Source organism: Pelodiscus sinensis, chromosome 9 (genome assembly GCF_052426305.1).
Source record: "Pelodiscus sinensis isolate ZL-2025 chromosome 9, ASM5242630v1, whole genome shotgun sequence".
In the NCBI taxonomy this organism is placed as follows: Eukaryota; Metazoa; Chordata; order Testudines; family Trionychidae; genus Pelodiscus; species Pelodiscus sinensis.
This window is the reverse complement of record NC_143060.1, coordinates 62,260,331-62,275,929: the sequence shown is the minus strand read 5'-3', so window position 1 is coordinate 62,275,929 and position 15,599 is coordinate 62,260,331. Positions and strand designations below refer to the sequence as shown.

Below are 15,599 nucleotides of genomic sequence, written 5' to 3'. Positions count from 1 at the left end.
TCCCAGAATCATGTTTGCTTTTTTTGCAACAGCATCACATTTTTTCTCATATTTAGATTGTGGTCTACTATGACCCCTAGAAACCTTTCCGTAGTACTACTTCCTAGATAGTTGCTTCCCATTCTGTATGTGTGAGACTGATTGTTCCTTCCTGAGTAGAATACTTTGCATTTGTCCTTATTAAACTTCATCCTGTTTACCCAGATCATTTTGAATTATGACCCTATCCTCTAAAGCAGTTGCAACCACTCCCAGCTTGCTATCATCTGCAAACTTAATAAGCATGCTTTCTATGTCAATATCTAAATAGTTGATGAAGATATTGAATAGAACCGGTCCCAAAACAGACCCCTGCAGAACCCACTTGTTATGCCCTTCCAGCAGGATTGTAAACCGTTAATAACTATTCTCTGAGAACAGTTATCCAACCAGTTATGCACCCACCTTATAGTAGCCCCATCTAAGTTGTATTTGCCTAGTTTAAGGATAAGAATGTCATGCGAGACTATATCAGATGCCTTGCTAAAGTCTAGGTATACCACATCCACCGCTTCTCCCTTATCCACAAGACTAGTTATCCTATCAAAGAAAGCTATCAGATTGGTTTGACATGATTTGTTCTTTACAAATCCATACTGGCTGTTCCCTATCACTTTATTATCTTGCAGGTGTTTTCAGATGATTTCCTTAATTACTTGCTCTATTATCTTTCCTGCCACAGAAGTTAAACTGACTGGTCTGTAGTTTCCTGGGTTGTTCTTATTTCCCATTTTATAGATGGGCACTGTATTTGTCCTTTTCCAGTATTCTGGAATCTCTCCAGTCTTCCATGATTTTTCAAAGATGATAGCTAAAGGCTCAGATACCTCCTCTATCAGCTCCTTGAGTATTCAAGGATGCATTTCATCAGGCCCTGGTGACTTGCAGAAATCTAACTTTTCTAAGTAATTTTTAACTTGTTCTTTTTTTATTTCATCTTCTAAACCTACCCCCTTCCCACTAGCATTCACTGTTAGGCATTCCTTCATCATCAGACTTCTTGGTGAAGACCGAAACAAAGAAGTCATTAAATACCTCTGCCATTTCCAAGTTTCTTGTTACTGTTTCTCCTTCCTCACTGAGCAGTGGACCTACCCTGTCCTTGCTCTTCCTCTTGCTTCTAATATATTTATAGAATGCCGTCTTGTTTCCCTTTATGCCTGTAGGTAGTTTGAGCTTGTTTTGTGCCTTTGCCTTTCTAATCTTGCCCCTGTATACCTGTATTATTTGCTTATATTCATCCTTTGTAATTTGTCCTAGTTTCCACTCTTTATATGACTCCTTTTTGATTTTTAGATCATGCAATATCTCCTGGTTAAGCCAAGGCAGTCTTTTCCCATACTTTCTATCTTTCCTACGCAGCAGAATAGCTTGCCTTTGGGCCCTTAATAATGTCCCTTTGAAAAACCTCCAGCTCTCTTCTGTTGTTTTCCCCCTTAGTCTTACTTCCCATGGGAACTTACCTACCAGCTCTCTGGTACTCGGTGTCATATTCTTTAATCGAAAAAGGCATCATCCAAGGGCTCAAATAAATTATTCAAAAATATTTTTTATTTCTAATTAAGGGGCACTTATATCTGGATGAAGTCAGACATTTGGGTATCTAAGTTTCTTAACTGAAACATGTTCCTTTCCTGTTATGGGTTTTGTTTTAAATGGGTCTATATGACCCTTTTGGGAGATGTGCTCATTTGTCTTTTTAACTTAAGTGGTATAACTGTTCTTCACTTCAGATTGGCTTTTAAACAGTTACACGAAATGAAATTAGTATGTTCTGATTACTTTATATCTATGCTGGGCAACCTGCAAGCCACATGCAGCCCACTGGGGCTCCAAGTGTGGCCTGCAGAACCACTAGCCCTGCTCAAAGTACATAACCATATTATCCCAGATAAATACATTTCAATGAAACATATCAAACAAAAGAGGAAAAGATACAGAATAAAAGTTAGAAATACCGAAACAAAGGAAATTTTCTGGAGAAACTAAATAAAAAGCAAACTCAGACTTTGATGACATCAGACATCAGACAAGCTAAGTAGATTTTTGTTTGCCTCCACAAGCTGCATAAATGTACAGTGCTGAAAGGACAAAGCATTAGAGAGCCACAAGGAAATCTTTAGTGATATATTTTCTACCCCAGAGATAGGCTTCTCGAAGTACAACTTTTATTTTGATTTTTTTTTAAAGATTCTGAGCGTTATTGAATATGTGAGATAATTAGAACTGATATAGCAAATACCAAGAACCAGTTTTCTTCCTACATTTTTTATCCATAACTCTGAAGTCATTCCTAAAGTGAGCATCATCTACAGTGTTTGTTATAGATTTATTTCTGCCTTATCTCTCTCTCATAGAAATTCTAATAAAAATGTCACAATTGGAACAGTTAGACTACAGATGGTACAAATGAGGAATACAATAGTTGATTTCAAAGTATTATGCATTCTGGTTTTAGGTAGCAGTGATGGTTCAGAACTTAGTGAAGAGACTTCATGGCCAGCATTTGAAAGGTAAGAAAAACTGCTACATCTAAATCTATCTCCAATTCCATTCAGACCTCACTAGTTAAATCTATCACTCAATTCTTTGCAAATGAAGTGTAATTTTAGTGATGTGCAGGACTCCATTATGTAATAAACTGGGTAAAAACCATTGCCTCTAGCATACAGTGAACCCTTTAGTTCTTTTACAGCCAGCTTAGGGGGGTAATACCTTCTGGTTATCAGCTAACAGAGAGCTGTGTCACATTATCTGTTTATTGTTCAACTTTGTCTCCTTAATTAGCTGGACCACTACCAAACCCCTGAGAGATTTCCCTTTTGTGTATACCTGCATCTCCTGTTCAATATCCTCAACATCTTCACTAGCTCTCAGAACTCCTCTATATATATCTTGTATTCTTGGCTTTCTGCATTCTCACCAAAGTCCTGCTGTTCTAGATGCTTCTTCCTCTGCGGTTCTTCTCTCCTATTTCCTTTCCCAGCTCCTGATTACTCCTTCATCTATTCCTTAGGGAAATCCTGAAGCAATCCTAGCTATATATATGATATAATATGCCCATTACCATGGCACATGTGCACTATTCAGGTGACATTAGCCACTCTAATTCAACTCCCCCAAGTATTCAAGAGAATTAGATGAACATTAAATAGTTAAGTAGAAAATAGTAAAAATTGAAAAGCTAATCTTTTCCTGCAAACTAGTAAGTTGAACCATGAATAAAATATATTGTGTCCACTATGTATACCCAACAGTCTGCTGGTAACGTGGATTATAATTCAGAGAACCCATCAATCTGGAAACTGACTTGGGTAACCATGCCTACCTAAATGCATGGAGACATTTTTGCCTAGAGACTTTACTCATTATAGCCGGGAACTGTATATCCCAAGCCAGCATTTTGCCTCTGTCTTGTAGAAGCAATTCGAATTGTACCAGTTCCTTATGGAGAAGCGACTGAAGTTGTTGTTTGTACCAAAGGTGAACCCCTCAATACCATATCTTCCTAGAAAATCTGTTGCCATGGAAGGAACCATTTCCCTTAAGTATCCAGTAGCTGAGAGACTAGAACAGTCTCTTCAGAGAAATAGACTACTCCTTGGTTACCTGCATGCAGCTCTAGCATACAGCATCATTTGGAGATTCTTTAAAGTGCTCATCCATTTTGACACATGAGAAGAAAGTCAGAAAGAAGAGGATCTGGAACTTGCATATAACTCATTCTTATATGTAATACAGCTTGTGATATCACAACATTTCATTTTGCTTTTCCTGCTGTGTTCCACTTTTGGCAGGAAGTGCATTTGACTAAGATTCTGAGATATGAATTCTATATTAAGTGCCCCTTTGATTCAAGTTCCCTGTGCTAGCCAAAAATTGTATGGGGAAGCTTCAGATACAATGGTGAAAAAAGTCATGGATCTGAGTAAGCTTCTTTTGGCTCACGGAAGACACAAATTTCTGTGTCAGGGTCAAGAAACTTAAAGATTTTAGCAAAACATTGGATCTAATCCTTTCTTGTCTCCAAAGGAAACTTCTCATGGCCCTTATCTCAAGAATTCAGAAGAAAGCAGGTTACCTCCAGTCCCTCTCCCAGTAAATAAGTGCCTAGATTATACTCTCTCCCCAACTTAGGGCATGTTGAAAAGTTGCCTACAGGTCTGGGTAGGAATTATCCAGGACAGTTTTTCATCCTGCACTCATCACCAAATTCCACATCTTTTTGACACTTCATTCTGTCCTGACCAAAAAAGCTTTTTTGGTCTCTTATTTGATATAACCACTTTTTCTGAACATTATCTTTTGTCCCATCCCAGGAAAGGGGCTTAAGATTCTTTATGGACAGTGGGAACATATCTTTCAATTGCTCAGATGGTGAAGCAAAGCTGGGAATTGGATGCAGGGTGTTTTAACTGAAATACCTAAAATTAAAGTTAGTGTGGTACCTTCCTGAACAGTTGGAAAGTTCTGCAGTAGAGTTCCATTCTTGTTTAGGAAAAAGGTCCCTTTGTGAATAAAGGAGAAGCATTAATTAGCTGCAACTGATTGCTTTTAGCAAAATGATGACTCACGAAATGCCTTTGACTACCACCAGCCTGGTTCAAAGCCAGGGAGGGAACTGAAAGCCAGTGTCCTTCAGCTCGTCTTCCATAGTGAGTGGACTCAGCAGATTAACTATTTGTTTCAAGAACTAGAAATTCCATTTCTGGCTCTGTTGTATTTTAAAAGGTTAGTATGTTGAACATGGTCTCACTTGAGAATCAATGTTAGTCAAAGCTTATCTTAGCCGCTCACTTGATAGATTCACTAAAACTGTCCTAAGGCTATTAAATGCCTTAACTCTCTTAGGCACTTTTGGAACTTCCTTTCTGTTTTACGTGTAATTGTAGTAAGAGCTGTCTACTTAATTACAAGGAGTTAGAACTTACACTCCTATCCCTTGATTCACTAAATTACGTCTGGGGGAATTCTGTGCCACTGTGCATGTGCAGAATTTGTCCACTGTAGAATTTTTTGGTTCCCTGCAGACAGATTACTTTCTGATGGGGAAGAAAAAGGAAACCACAAAAGTGGTCATATGACACTCCCCAGCGGTATGTTTTGGGTGCGTAAGGTAGCCAGCTGAGGTAAATCACTTAGGGTGTGTCTAGACTACAGGGTTTTGTCGACAAAAGTGGACTTTTGTTGACAAAACTATATCTGCGTCTACGCTGCCGCTGAGTTCTGTCGACATAATGTCGACAGAACTCATCAGTTTTGTTGATGGCTGTAAACCTCATTCTACAAGGAATAACACCTTTTGTTGACAGAGTTCTGTTGACAGAAGGCATTATTGCATCTACACTGTCCTTTGCGTCTACACTGTCATGTCAATAAAGCAGCTTGCTTTGTCGACAGAACTGGATGTAGTCTAGATGCTCTTTGTTGACCGAAGCTTTGTCCACAGTATCTGTTGACAAAACTTCTGTTGACAAAAGCCTGCAGTCTAGACGTACCCTTGTAGGCGGGAAATGGGACTGGGGAAGTCTCTTGCAGAGTCCCATTGCCATTGAACCCAGAACCCCCCAACAAGTCCCTGTGCCTTCAGATCTGTCACAAACACTTAACTCCCCCTCCAGCCACTTGCACCCAGAGTGCCCCAAACAGAACCCTCTTACCTGAATTTCCTCCTTCTCCTCCCCCTCCCCCCCCACTAAGCCTTTTCACACTTGGATCCTGCCTGCCTGGCACAGAGGGGCCAGGCTCTGGGATTTTTCTGGAGCAGACACAGTTCTTGTATTGTGTCACGGTGGGGTGCAGTATCACCGCTGAGTCTGTGTTGGGATAGGGATCTGCACAGTGATCTCCAACCTCTACCCAGCCAGTAATCTATGCTCCCCAATGCCATGGTATAGCGCCTCCACGTTTATTTGACAGGTATAATTTGCAGAATTTTAAATACTGTGCACCAAATTTTTAATATTTTTGGCATAGAATGTCCTCAAAAGTGAAACATAGTCAGGATTACATCTTTCAGTTAAAGCTCCTACAGACAGCCTGGAGCTCAACTTAAAATAGGGACAATTGACATAACAGCCCTTTGAACTAATGGCTATGATTTTGTTGTCTTTTCTTGTCAGTTGCCTTTATTGTTGTCATCACTTTTTCAAGGAGAGTCAGTGAATTCAATGCCTTGTTGTTAATAACTTTTTTATTTTCCTGGTAAAGTGTTTCTCAAGACAGCATCATCTGGGGTTTTTACTCAAGGTTGTTTTTCCTTACCATTTAAAGTGATGTATTTCATTCCCTTTATTTCCCCCAGTCTTTCTCATCCTGATGATATACAATGGCATTCCCTGGATGTCTGCAAAGGTATTTTAATTAGGGAGAGCACTCTCTAAAGCCAAACTTTCAGTAAATCTGAGTAGGAGTTGTAAAATTGTACAGATGAGCAGGTGAAACTCCTCTATTTAGTTTGAGCTAATTCTATGAAATCTCTATTTCATTGGTAGCAGGAAGTATAGGTTCTTATGAGAAACACTGCGAAATGACAGCCTGATATATTTTCATGCATTTAGCAAACAGCATGGAATCTCTGTCAAAAGCTGGGAATGGGCAACAGGAGATGGATCACTTGGTGATGACCTGTTCTGTTCCTTCCCTCTGGGTCACCTGTCATTGGCCACTGTCAGAAGACAAGATACAGTGCTAGATGGACCTTTGGTCTGACCTAGTATGGCTGTTCTTATGTCTCATCATCATCAGCTACTGGCTTTGGTTATGGTATCTTGCATATTGCCATCCTCCCTTAATCTCTGACTTTTTCTCTCTCCATCTTCTGAGTTCTGAACTGCTTTCTAATCCCTAATATTCCATTTCTAGACTGATGGATTACTTGCATTTGAAAATAAGACTATTGTGTCCTTACTGACTATTTGTTGTTTTATGGCAGGGAATTGATGCTCTGGATTTTCTCTCATTTGTAGGGAAGGTAGCTATATTTAGATTGCCAAAAGCTTTCCATGATCAAAAGTTCTTGTGAGGGTAAGCTTTTGAAGCTCATTGAGGGGAGAGCCTTCTGGTGAGAAGTGCCTTTTCTGTGTCTTCTGAAATTCTGTGCGGTTTTGGCAAAGGGATAAACCAGATATAATCACAATTTCTCCTCAACTGTTCTTATTGTCAGCTAAATTTTGTCACTGTGTTACCTCCTGTGGGAGGTCGTACCACAGTATATAGGTCTGTCATCTTTAGTGCTAGTGGGCATATTTACCAAATATAGTCTGTGTTCAGCCTGATTTCTTGTTATACAAAGACAAATTTAAAGGTTAGAACACAGCTTATTGCCATCTTTGCGTTAGTCAGACAGAAGTCACAAACCTCTGATCTAAATAAGTTCTTGATGCAACAGTTATATTTAATTTATAAAAATTGTTGGCATAGTTTATAATGTCTAAATTATTAGGATCTTTTTAGAAATAAAGAAAACTGACCATATCAAATTTTGCAAATTCAGTGGCACCTAGGTTGCTGAAGGGCAGAGATTAATTATTTAGAACACTGTTTCTTTGGGAAAGAGAGTGGGGTGGAAATGTATACTTTACAGTTCATCTGTGATGAGGGTTCTTATTACAGCATATGCAATTATTTGAATTAGTAAGGTAATGTCAACTTTATATTTTGTTTAATCTTTTTTTATATTACTGTGTTTTCTTCAATACTGCAAAAATTCCCCAAGTATTTTCTGCAAGGCAGATTTACTTATTTACAGCTGGCAGGTTCAGTCTTCTGTAACCCAGAGTGACTAGGAAATCCAGGGAGCAAGAGAAGTATGGGCTTGATCCTTAGCTGAAATAAATCAACATATCTCCATTGTAATATATCACCATCAATTTACATTACACCAACATATCACCATCAATTTACATTACACTAGCTAAGGACCTGACTCTATATAACCAGCTTTGAATCAAGCACAGAACAATATTCAAAAATAAGTGTAGTACCCAACTGCCAGAATTGGACAGCAGAACTGAAAACAGCACTAGTGATGAAGGGCTTAAAAATTTAAAACTTCCTGTGTAACATTTATACTCCCTTTAAACCAAAGCGGTGAGTTATTACAGGTTTGCTATCTTAGAGCTTACGTAATTTGTATGTGACCTTGGACCCATAATATATTAAGCTACATATATTATCCACTTACAAAATTTTGCTTTGTTGACCTTTGCTAGCCAATAAAGATGTAGCCAAATGAAATCTGTTTTAAATGTATAGCATTTTAAATAGATATTGTATCATAGCAGAATGTGTGATTTTTCTTTGTAAGTCGTTGGCCTCTGTTGTTGATTTTGAAATGGTGCCAATACTCAGGATTGAGTTAAGAAGTCTTTGTTTTCCTCTAACTATGGTGTGCCTGTTTCTAAGTTTAGGGGTCTGATTGCCCTTTGCTTCTTGTCACAGAGTATGTATCAATATCTGTAATCAGCATTAAAGGCAGCAGTTTCCAATTTAGTGTCTTACAGTATTTTCATTTTTATTCTGTAAGTTAAAAGAAGCTTTTCTCTTCTCAAACCCATTAATTGAGATGACAGTAAAAATACCCCAGTGAGATGAGCACTGACTTCAAGAACATCAGTTCAAATAAGAAATGGATTTTGAAATCTACTACTGCATGTTTTTTCTTAATGAAATCATCCGCTACTGCTTATTGTAGGAGCAGTAGATATGTGGCACAAGAGAGACTTTATTACACTGTTCTAGCAAATTATGCTGCTTGTATGGATAAAAGTATATGTAATGTATACAATTTATAATGGAATCCAACAGGAACAGATTATACCATTCTCTCGGTCCGGTGACAAGAGTGGCACGAAATGGCTATCGAGGCCACATGAAGGCCAGCAGGTACAATAACCCCTTGCACACAGGGGCCACAGATTTTTCCTCTGGTGTTGGTGACTGACTTGATAATTAACTGGGTGTCTTCTGACATTTCTGATCTTTCTAACTTTCAAGGCAAAATTAAGGTAGTGGCTTATCTTTGAAACAAATTTCCTCTTCTGCGGTTTAATCTATATCCTCATATAGGCTCTCACTCATTCTGGTCTGCCTATTCAGTTTCTAAATATTGCATCTCTACATAAGCAGCTACCTATAGTAAAGTATTGTTAAGTGTTGATCAGGGTAACGAGGTGGTGGTGGTGATAATGATGGTGGTAGACACAATGATGGCAACAAAAGTGTACATATTGTGCTTGAGATTACACTCGAGGTATTTTCTTTAATGGTTCTTCACTGAATTTGCCTTTAAAATAGGACTGACGCGGTTAAATTGCAAGTCATGTATTAAAATGGGCCCTCTGTGTGGTCACACTCATTCTAAGTAGCACTATATATAAAACTGCATGCTCACTCAGCTTTTCGTTCTAAATAAATTACAACTCTGCAGCAGTGTGGTACTGTAGTTGTAAAAGAGAAGGGAGTAACTTGTAATGAATAGCAAGCATTGTGTGTAATTGAGTTAAATTCATGTTCACATTAATGGCTGAATTTGCCAGTATGTCACAGTCAATTAGTAGCTGCAGTGAAAATATTTGCCAGATTTCTGAGTTCTTCTTTGGGTGATGACCCCGTGGGTGCTCCATTTTTGGCAATGGGTCATCCCTGGAGCCGCAGTTCGGAGCTTTTTCCCTAGAAGTTTACTGTCGGGCTGCTCATATGCAGGAGGCAGCTCACGCCCTTGGCAGTTTTGATAGCTGCCTTGCGCACGACCCGACCCCTCTCCTTCAATTCCTCTCTTACCACCCTCCCTCACAGACGGAGTTCCTCAGCTGTCTCTCTCCTCAGAGACATTCTTTTAGACCAGCGCTTGCTTCTTTCAATTTTTGCCTCAGAATTTACCCTCTCTATATTTCTTCTGATAAAATAGACAAAAAAATATTTTTTTTTCTTTTTGTTCTGTTTGGACCACTTCATAAGCTGCATCTCCACTTCTCCTCAGCCAGCTGCCCTTCTCTTCCCCCCCCCCCCCCTTCCTCCCTTACTATCTATTATTTACCAGAGGGGAGAAGGGGGGAGGAGAGGGGCAGGGAACACATGCTCCTGCTTATCAGCTGTTAACAGGGGGAGCTAATTATGGCCTTCAGCTGCCTCATAAAGTGGCTTCTGCTATCTCCTCAGCATGACACCTTTTAAGAAGTATCAACAATGTAAGGAGCCTATGCCTACTTCAGACAGGCATAGCTCCTGCATTCGCTGCCTGTGTGAGTCCTTCACACCTCAGAAATTAAAAAAAAAAAGTCATGTAGCTTTAAAGACTAACAAGGTAGTTTATTAGGTGATGAGCTTTCCTGGGGCAGACCCACTTCTTCAGGTCATATTCTGAAAGTGAAATTGGCATGACCATTATATAACACTGGGATACAATGATTAAAAGTAAACAAATTACAAACTAAGGAATCAGCTACATAGAACAGAAGGTGAGGTGGAGGGGACAAGGAGAAAATTGCTTATTGTAAGAGTCAGTTAAGTGGCTAATCTGGAGTTACTACAAATATCAAAAGGTGGGGAGGCTGTCTTTGTAATGTGTAAGGTAATTCTCATCTATATTAAGGCCCATTCGCATTTAGCATAAATAAAAGTTCTGAAGTCTCCCTCTGTAATCTGGTGTTAAAGTCTCTTTGTAATAAGACACATGTTGTCAGGCCTTTAAGGGAATGGCCACTGCCTCAACCTGTTAGCCAAAGCCAGAAAGGACTGGGAGCTGAATGATACTCTTTGAAAAGGTGCTGCAGCCTTCATAGAAAGATCAGTCTACCTGGTCTGAGAGAGATCCTGAGACAGAGGTGCCAGTTAGTCCCAGTAAAAGTTGGGGCAGGAAGCCTTCCACCTTGAGGTCATTGCCTCTTACGCTGTCCCCCAGTGGGACAAAGGGATATGTGCCAAGCACTTCTATAACTGTGGTGCCAGCACCAACCTCAGGCACAGTGACTGCAACCCCCAGAACTGAAGTGGAGCCAGCACACTCACTCTGTGCCGAAAAACCGCGCTGCTGCACATCAGCACTGCCGCCCACAGTTCTTATAAGCACGGCGCTGGGAAGGAGCAGGGAGCCGCCTGCCAAGTGGTCCTGTAAGACTCCAGCACTGCCTGATCATAGGCCGTCATCCTCACATAGCTCTCGTGCCTCAGAGGCGCTGTTAAGGGGGTGGCTATCAGTGTGCCCGCACCATACTGACTTAGCCATCAGTAACCCCAATTTACTGACATGGCGGACCAATGATGTATCTTTATGCTCTCTTCCCCCTTCGAGGGAGCCTTCCCCAGTGCCCCCTTCCCCTCATTTATGCAGGGGCAATGCCAGGTCTCCATCACCGCATGAGGGGCTTCATTATTATGACCAGAGGAATGTTCTCCTCACAACACTCCCCCCAGCTGCATCTCGACAGTACTATCACTACAATGACCGATCATGCCACACACTGAGGTATCTTGAATGGCACTAACTGCCCTCCCCTTGTTACCCATGCTGTTGGGCTCCATGAGAGCAGTGGGCACCCCGTAGACACCGTGTCATAGAACTGGCTACCTCCTCAAAATGGCTCCCTCCAGCCTCACCATCTCTCACTATTCCCACCACGATTGACTCTGAGGAGGAAGATCAGATCCTGGGGGATGACGATATGCAGGTGCCTCATCACTCTCCAGGCAACAATTCATCCTCAGCCCCAGAGGATGCTGTAATTCCAGAGGATAGGCATGCCTCTGATGATTAACACAATTCCAAGAACTTTTCAAAAGGGTGGCCACCTCTCAGGAGGTCCAGCTCCCAAGAATTAAAGTAGAAGCAGCATCGCCTTTTAAAAAACATACATCCAGCTGCCCAAGGACGAATAGCATTGCCAGTTGATGAGCCGATCATGGAGGTGTCTGACATCTGACAGACACCTGCTTCCATCCAACCAACCTGCAAAAAGGTGGACCACAAATACTTTGTTCCCCCTAAAGGTCTAGAATTTCTCTTCTCTCATCCACAACAGAACTCCCTAGTCGTGGAAGCAGCTAATCAATGCTCAAAAGCCCCTCAAGGGCACACTTTATGATAAAGAGCACAAGAAATTAGACCTATTTGTCAAAAAGATCCACTCTTCAGCCACATTACAGCTTCTCATAGCAAACTATTTGGCCTTGGTAGCAAATCCTGATTTTGATAATTACTCCAAGCTGGCTGAACTGATTGAACACCTGCCAGACTCCAAAAGACCTATTTTCAGGGCAGTGATTCAAGAGGGCCACGCCATTGCGCAAACAGCCTTATTATCTGCCATTGATATGGCAAACACAGCTGCTATAGCCACGGTCATGGCCGTGATCATGAGGAGAGCCTCCTACCTACATGTTGCTGGGGTGCCTCAGGCACTTCAGACGAGTTCAGGATCTCCCATTTGACAAGTCAAAACTTTTCACAGCAGATACAGATGAGATCCTTCATAACAGTAAGGACTCCCAAGCAACCCTCCGCACATTAGGCATGGGCACTTCTCCATATCATTGCAGATACTACTTCCCTAACAAGAACAGGGACAGCTTCTATAGCTGCCCCCACATGAACCTTATGACCATAACCTTCCCAGAGGAAGTGTCTGCCTCAGTCACATTCCTTGGGTTCTCAGGCTTCTAAGCAGCGAATTTGAAGTCTTGGTCGGGGGGTCTGTCCGACCTCCTCTATCATCTAGTGCCAACAAGCCAGAAACAATATTTGACCACAGGCTCCGCCCCTTTCTACATCGTTGGGACGCAATAACATCAGATCAGTGGGTTCTCGAGATTGTTCATGCAGGCTACTCTATCCCACTCACATTGCTTGCCCCTTACCTTCTCTCTCTCTCCCCTCCCTCTTCAGGTACCCCTCTCACAAGCCCTTTCTCAGGCAAGAGATCAATTGACTTCTAAACATAGGAGCAATAGAGAGGGTCCCTACTCCTTATCAGGGAAGAGGGTTTTATTCAACGTACTTCCTGACCCAGAAGCACAAGGTTGGAGACCAATCCTAGATCTGCGCAAATTGAACAAGTTTCTGAGAAACAGCATTTCAAGATGGTCACACTGGCTTCAATCATCCCTGCACTGGACAGAGGGGACTGGTTTGCAGCCTTCAACCTCTAGGATGCCTATTTCCACATCTCCATACTACTAGCCCACAGACCTTTTCTCTCTGTTTTGCAGTTGGGGAGGACCATTACCAATACACAGTCCTCCCCTTTGGCCTCTCCTCGGCACCTTAAGTCTTCTCAAAGATCCTCGTAGTAGTGGCAGCCTATTTCTGCCGACAAGGGGTCGTCATTTTCCCGTACCTCAATGACTGCCTCATCAAAGGACAGTCGTATGCAGAGGTGATAGACATGGTGTTAAAGACCAGGTGCCTCTTCAATTACCTGGAACTTCTGATAAACGAGAAGAAATCTATGCCCAGTCTGCTCCAAGAAATAGAGTTTATAGGTGCTCACCTTGATTCCTTATCAGCTCTAGCCTACTTACCTCAACAGTGGCTCAATATCCTCCGTGGTCTTGTCAATGCGGTATCTACGAACTCAGTCACTGCTGTTCATAACTGTCTCCAAATATTGGGCCACATTGCTGCCATGACATGTTGTCCAGTTTTCACGTCTCCATTTTTGCGCCCTGCAACATTGGTTGACCTCCATTTGCAAGACATCTCATCACCCATTCCACAAGTCAGTTACCGTTCCTGATCACATGCTCCAATCCCTCAGGTGGTGGACATCCCCCCATAGTCTCCTCACACGGGTCCCCTTCCTTAAACCAGAACCCTCTGTGCAAATCACCACGGATGCCCCACTCATAGGCTGGGGTGTACACCTGAGTCACCATACTGTGCAGGGAAAATGGTCACAGTATGAAGCCCTTCTAAACATCAATCTGTTAGAACTCAGGGCTGTCAGAAACACCTGCAAGCACTTTGCCCAACTCATTATCAATCACACAGTCAGCATACCAACAGACATTACGGCCACTATATTCTGTATAAACAGGCAGGGGGGTGCAGATTCCTGGTACCTCTGCACAGAGGCCACTCACCTTTGGAACTCATGTATCCAATATGGTGTTATCCTGAGAGCATCCTACTTGCCCGGCATCAAGAACATAATGGCGGACACTCTCAGCCATGACTTTCCCACAGATCACGAGTGGGAGTTACATCCATCAGTGGCAGCTTCTGTCTTCCGCAGGTGGGGATATCCACTAATCTTCGCAACCAGCAACAACACCATGTGCACAATTCTGCTGCCAAGTGGGTCTCGGTTGTGATTCCAGGGGGGACGCCTTTCTGATCCCATGGGACAAGCCACTACACTATGCCTTCCCTCCAGTGCCACTCATCTCCAGAGTCCTGCTCAAGATACGACTAGACAGCTCTTTTGTCATCCTAATAGCACCATCATGGTCCAGGCAGACCTGGTTCCTGTCCCTCCAATACATGTCGGTCAAACCACCTTATCTGCTTCCTTCCAGAAGAGATCTCCTATCCAAACACCATGGCATGCTACTGCATCCCCGGCTTCACACGCTCCATCTTCATGCCTGGCTCCTCTCCAGTTCCAGGGAGATGAATCCCTTCATGCTCTGAGTGCGTGAAGTCAGTTCTTCTTCTACCAGAAAGACTTACCTTCAAAAATGGAGACGCTTCACATCCTGGTGCTAATAAATCCACCTTGATCCTCAGAATGCCCCATTTCCTTCCATTCTAGACTACATATAGCACCTTAAGGAAGGGGGCTTGTCTGTCTTCATGGTCAGGGTACACTTTGCAGCAATTGCTGCATTCCATGAACAAGTGGATGGCTTATCAGTTTTCGCTCATCCTTCTGTTACCAAGAGGTTTTTAAGGGGCCTCCAGAACCTTTATTCCTCTCTCCCTCCCTCCCCCCCCCCCCAGCACCTGCACCCTGATGGGACCTCAATTTAGTGCTGCCTTATGAGACACCCCTCCCCCCATTTGAGCCTATGGCCACATGTGCACTTTCATTTCTCACAATGAGGGTGCTGTTTTGGTAGTCGTCCCCTCCACAAGGAGGGTCAATGAGATTAATGGCTGGTCCATCCTACACCATTTTTGCCAAGGACAGAGTGACTCTAAGACCGAACCCTTCCTTTCTCCCTAAAGTCAGCACCTCATTCCACATCAGTGAGCCTATAGTCCTGCCCACTCCCCCCCCCCCCCCCAACGCTGCATATGTCCCCTGGGACACGATGCTTCGTATGCTGGACATTCGTCACATTCTAGAGTTCTACATTGACAGAATGCAGGTGTTCCACAAAATGGCATGCCTTTTTGTCTCAGTTGCTAACCATTCCAGGGGCACACCCATCTCCTCCCAACGCATCTCCAAACTGATAGCGTTCTGTATCATCCACTGTCATGGTCTTCATAATAAGCCCTTGACAACTGCCGAGAGCCGTGCCCTGGCAACAACTACTGCTTTCCTGAGCAGTGTCCCTTTGAGTGACATCTATCAGGCAGCCACCTAGTCATCTGAACATACCTTTGCCAGGCATTA

At 42.4% G+C, this 15,599-nt stretch overlaps 1 protein-coding gene across 7 annotated transcripts in view; it reads left to right on the top strand.

Moving 5' to 3' along the window:
* Positions 1-15,599, top strand: part of RALGPS2 (Ral GEF with PH domain and SH3 binding motif 2) — a 214,042-nt gene that overhangs the window by 167,023 nt on the left and 31,420 nt on the right. For 4 of the 7 annotated variants that reach the window (XM_075936864.2, XM_075936866.2, XM_075936861.2 and 1 more), the window contains 2 exons: positions 2,498-2,552; positions 8,848-8,925. The exons of 1 other annotated variant lie outside the window; for it this stretch is intronic. In XM_075936864.2, the coding sequence (XP_075792979.1) occupies positions 2,498-2,552; positions 8,848-8,925 (133 nt within the window). The remainder of the gene's footprint in view (positions 1-2,497; positions 2,553-8,847; positions 8,926-15,599) is intronic. 2 more of the 7 variants (XM_075936867.2, XM_075936863.2) reach the window with 1 other exon arrangement.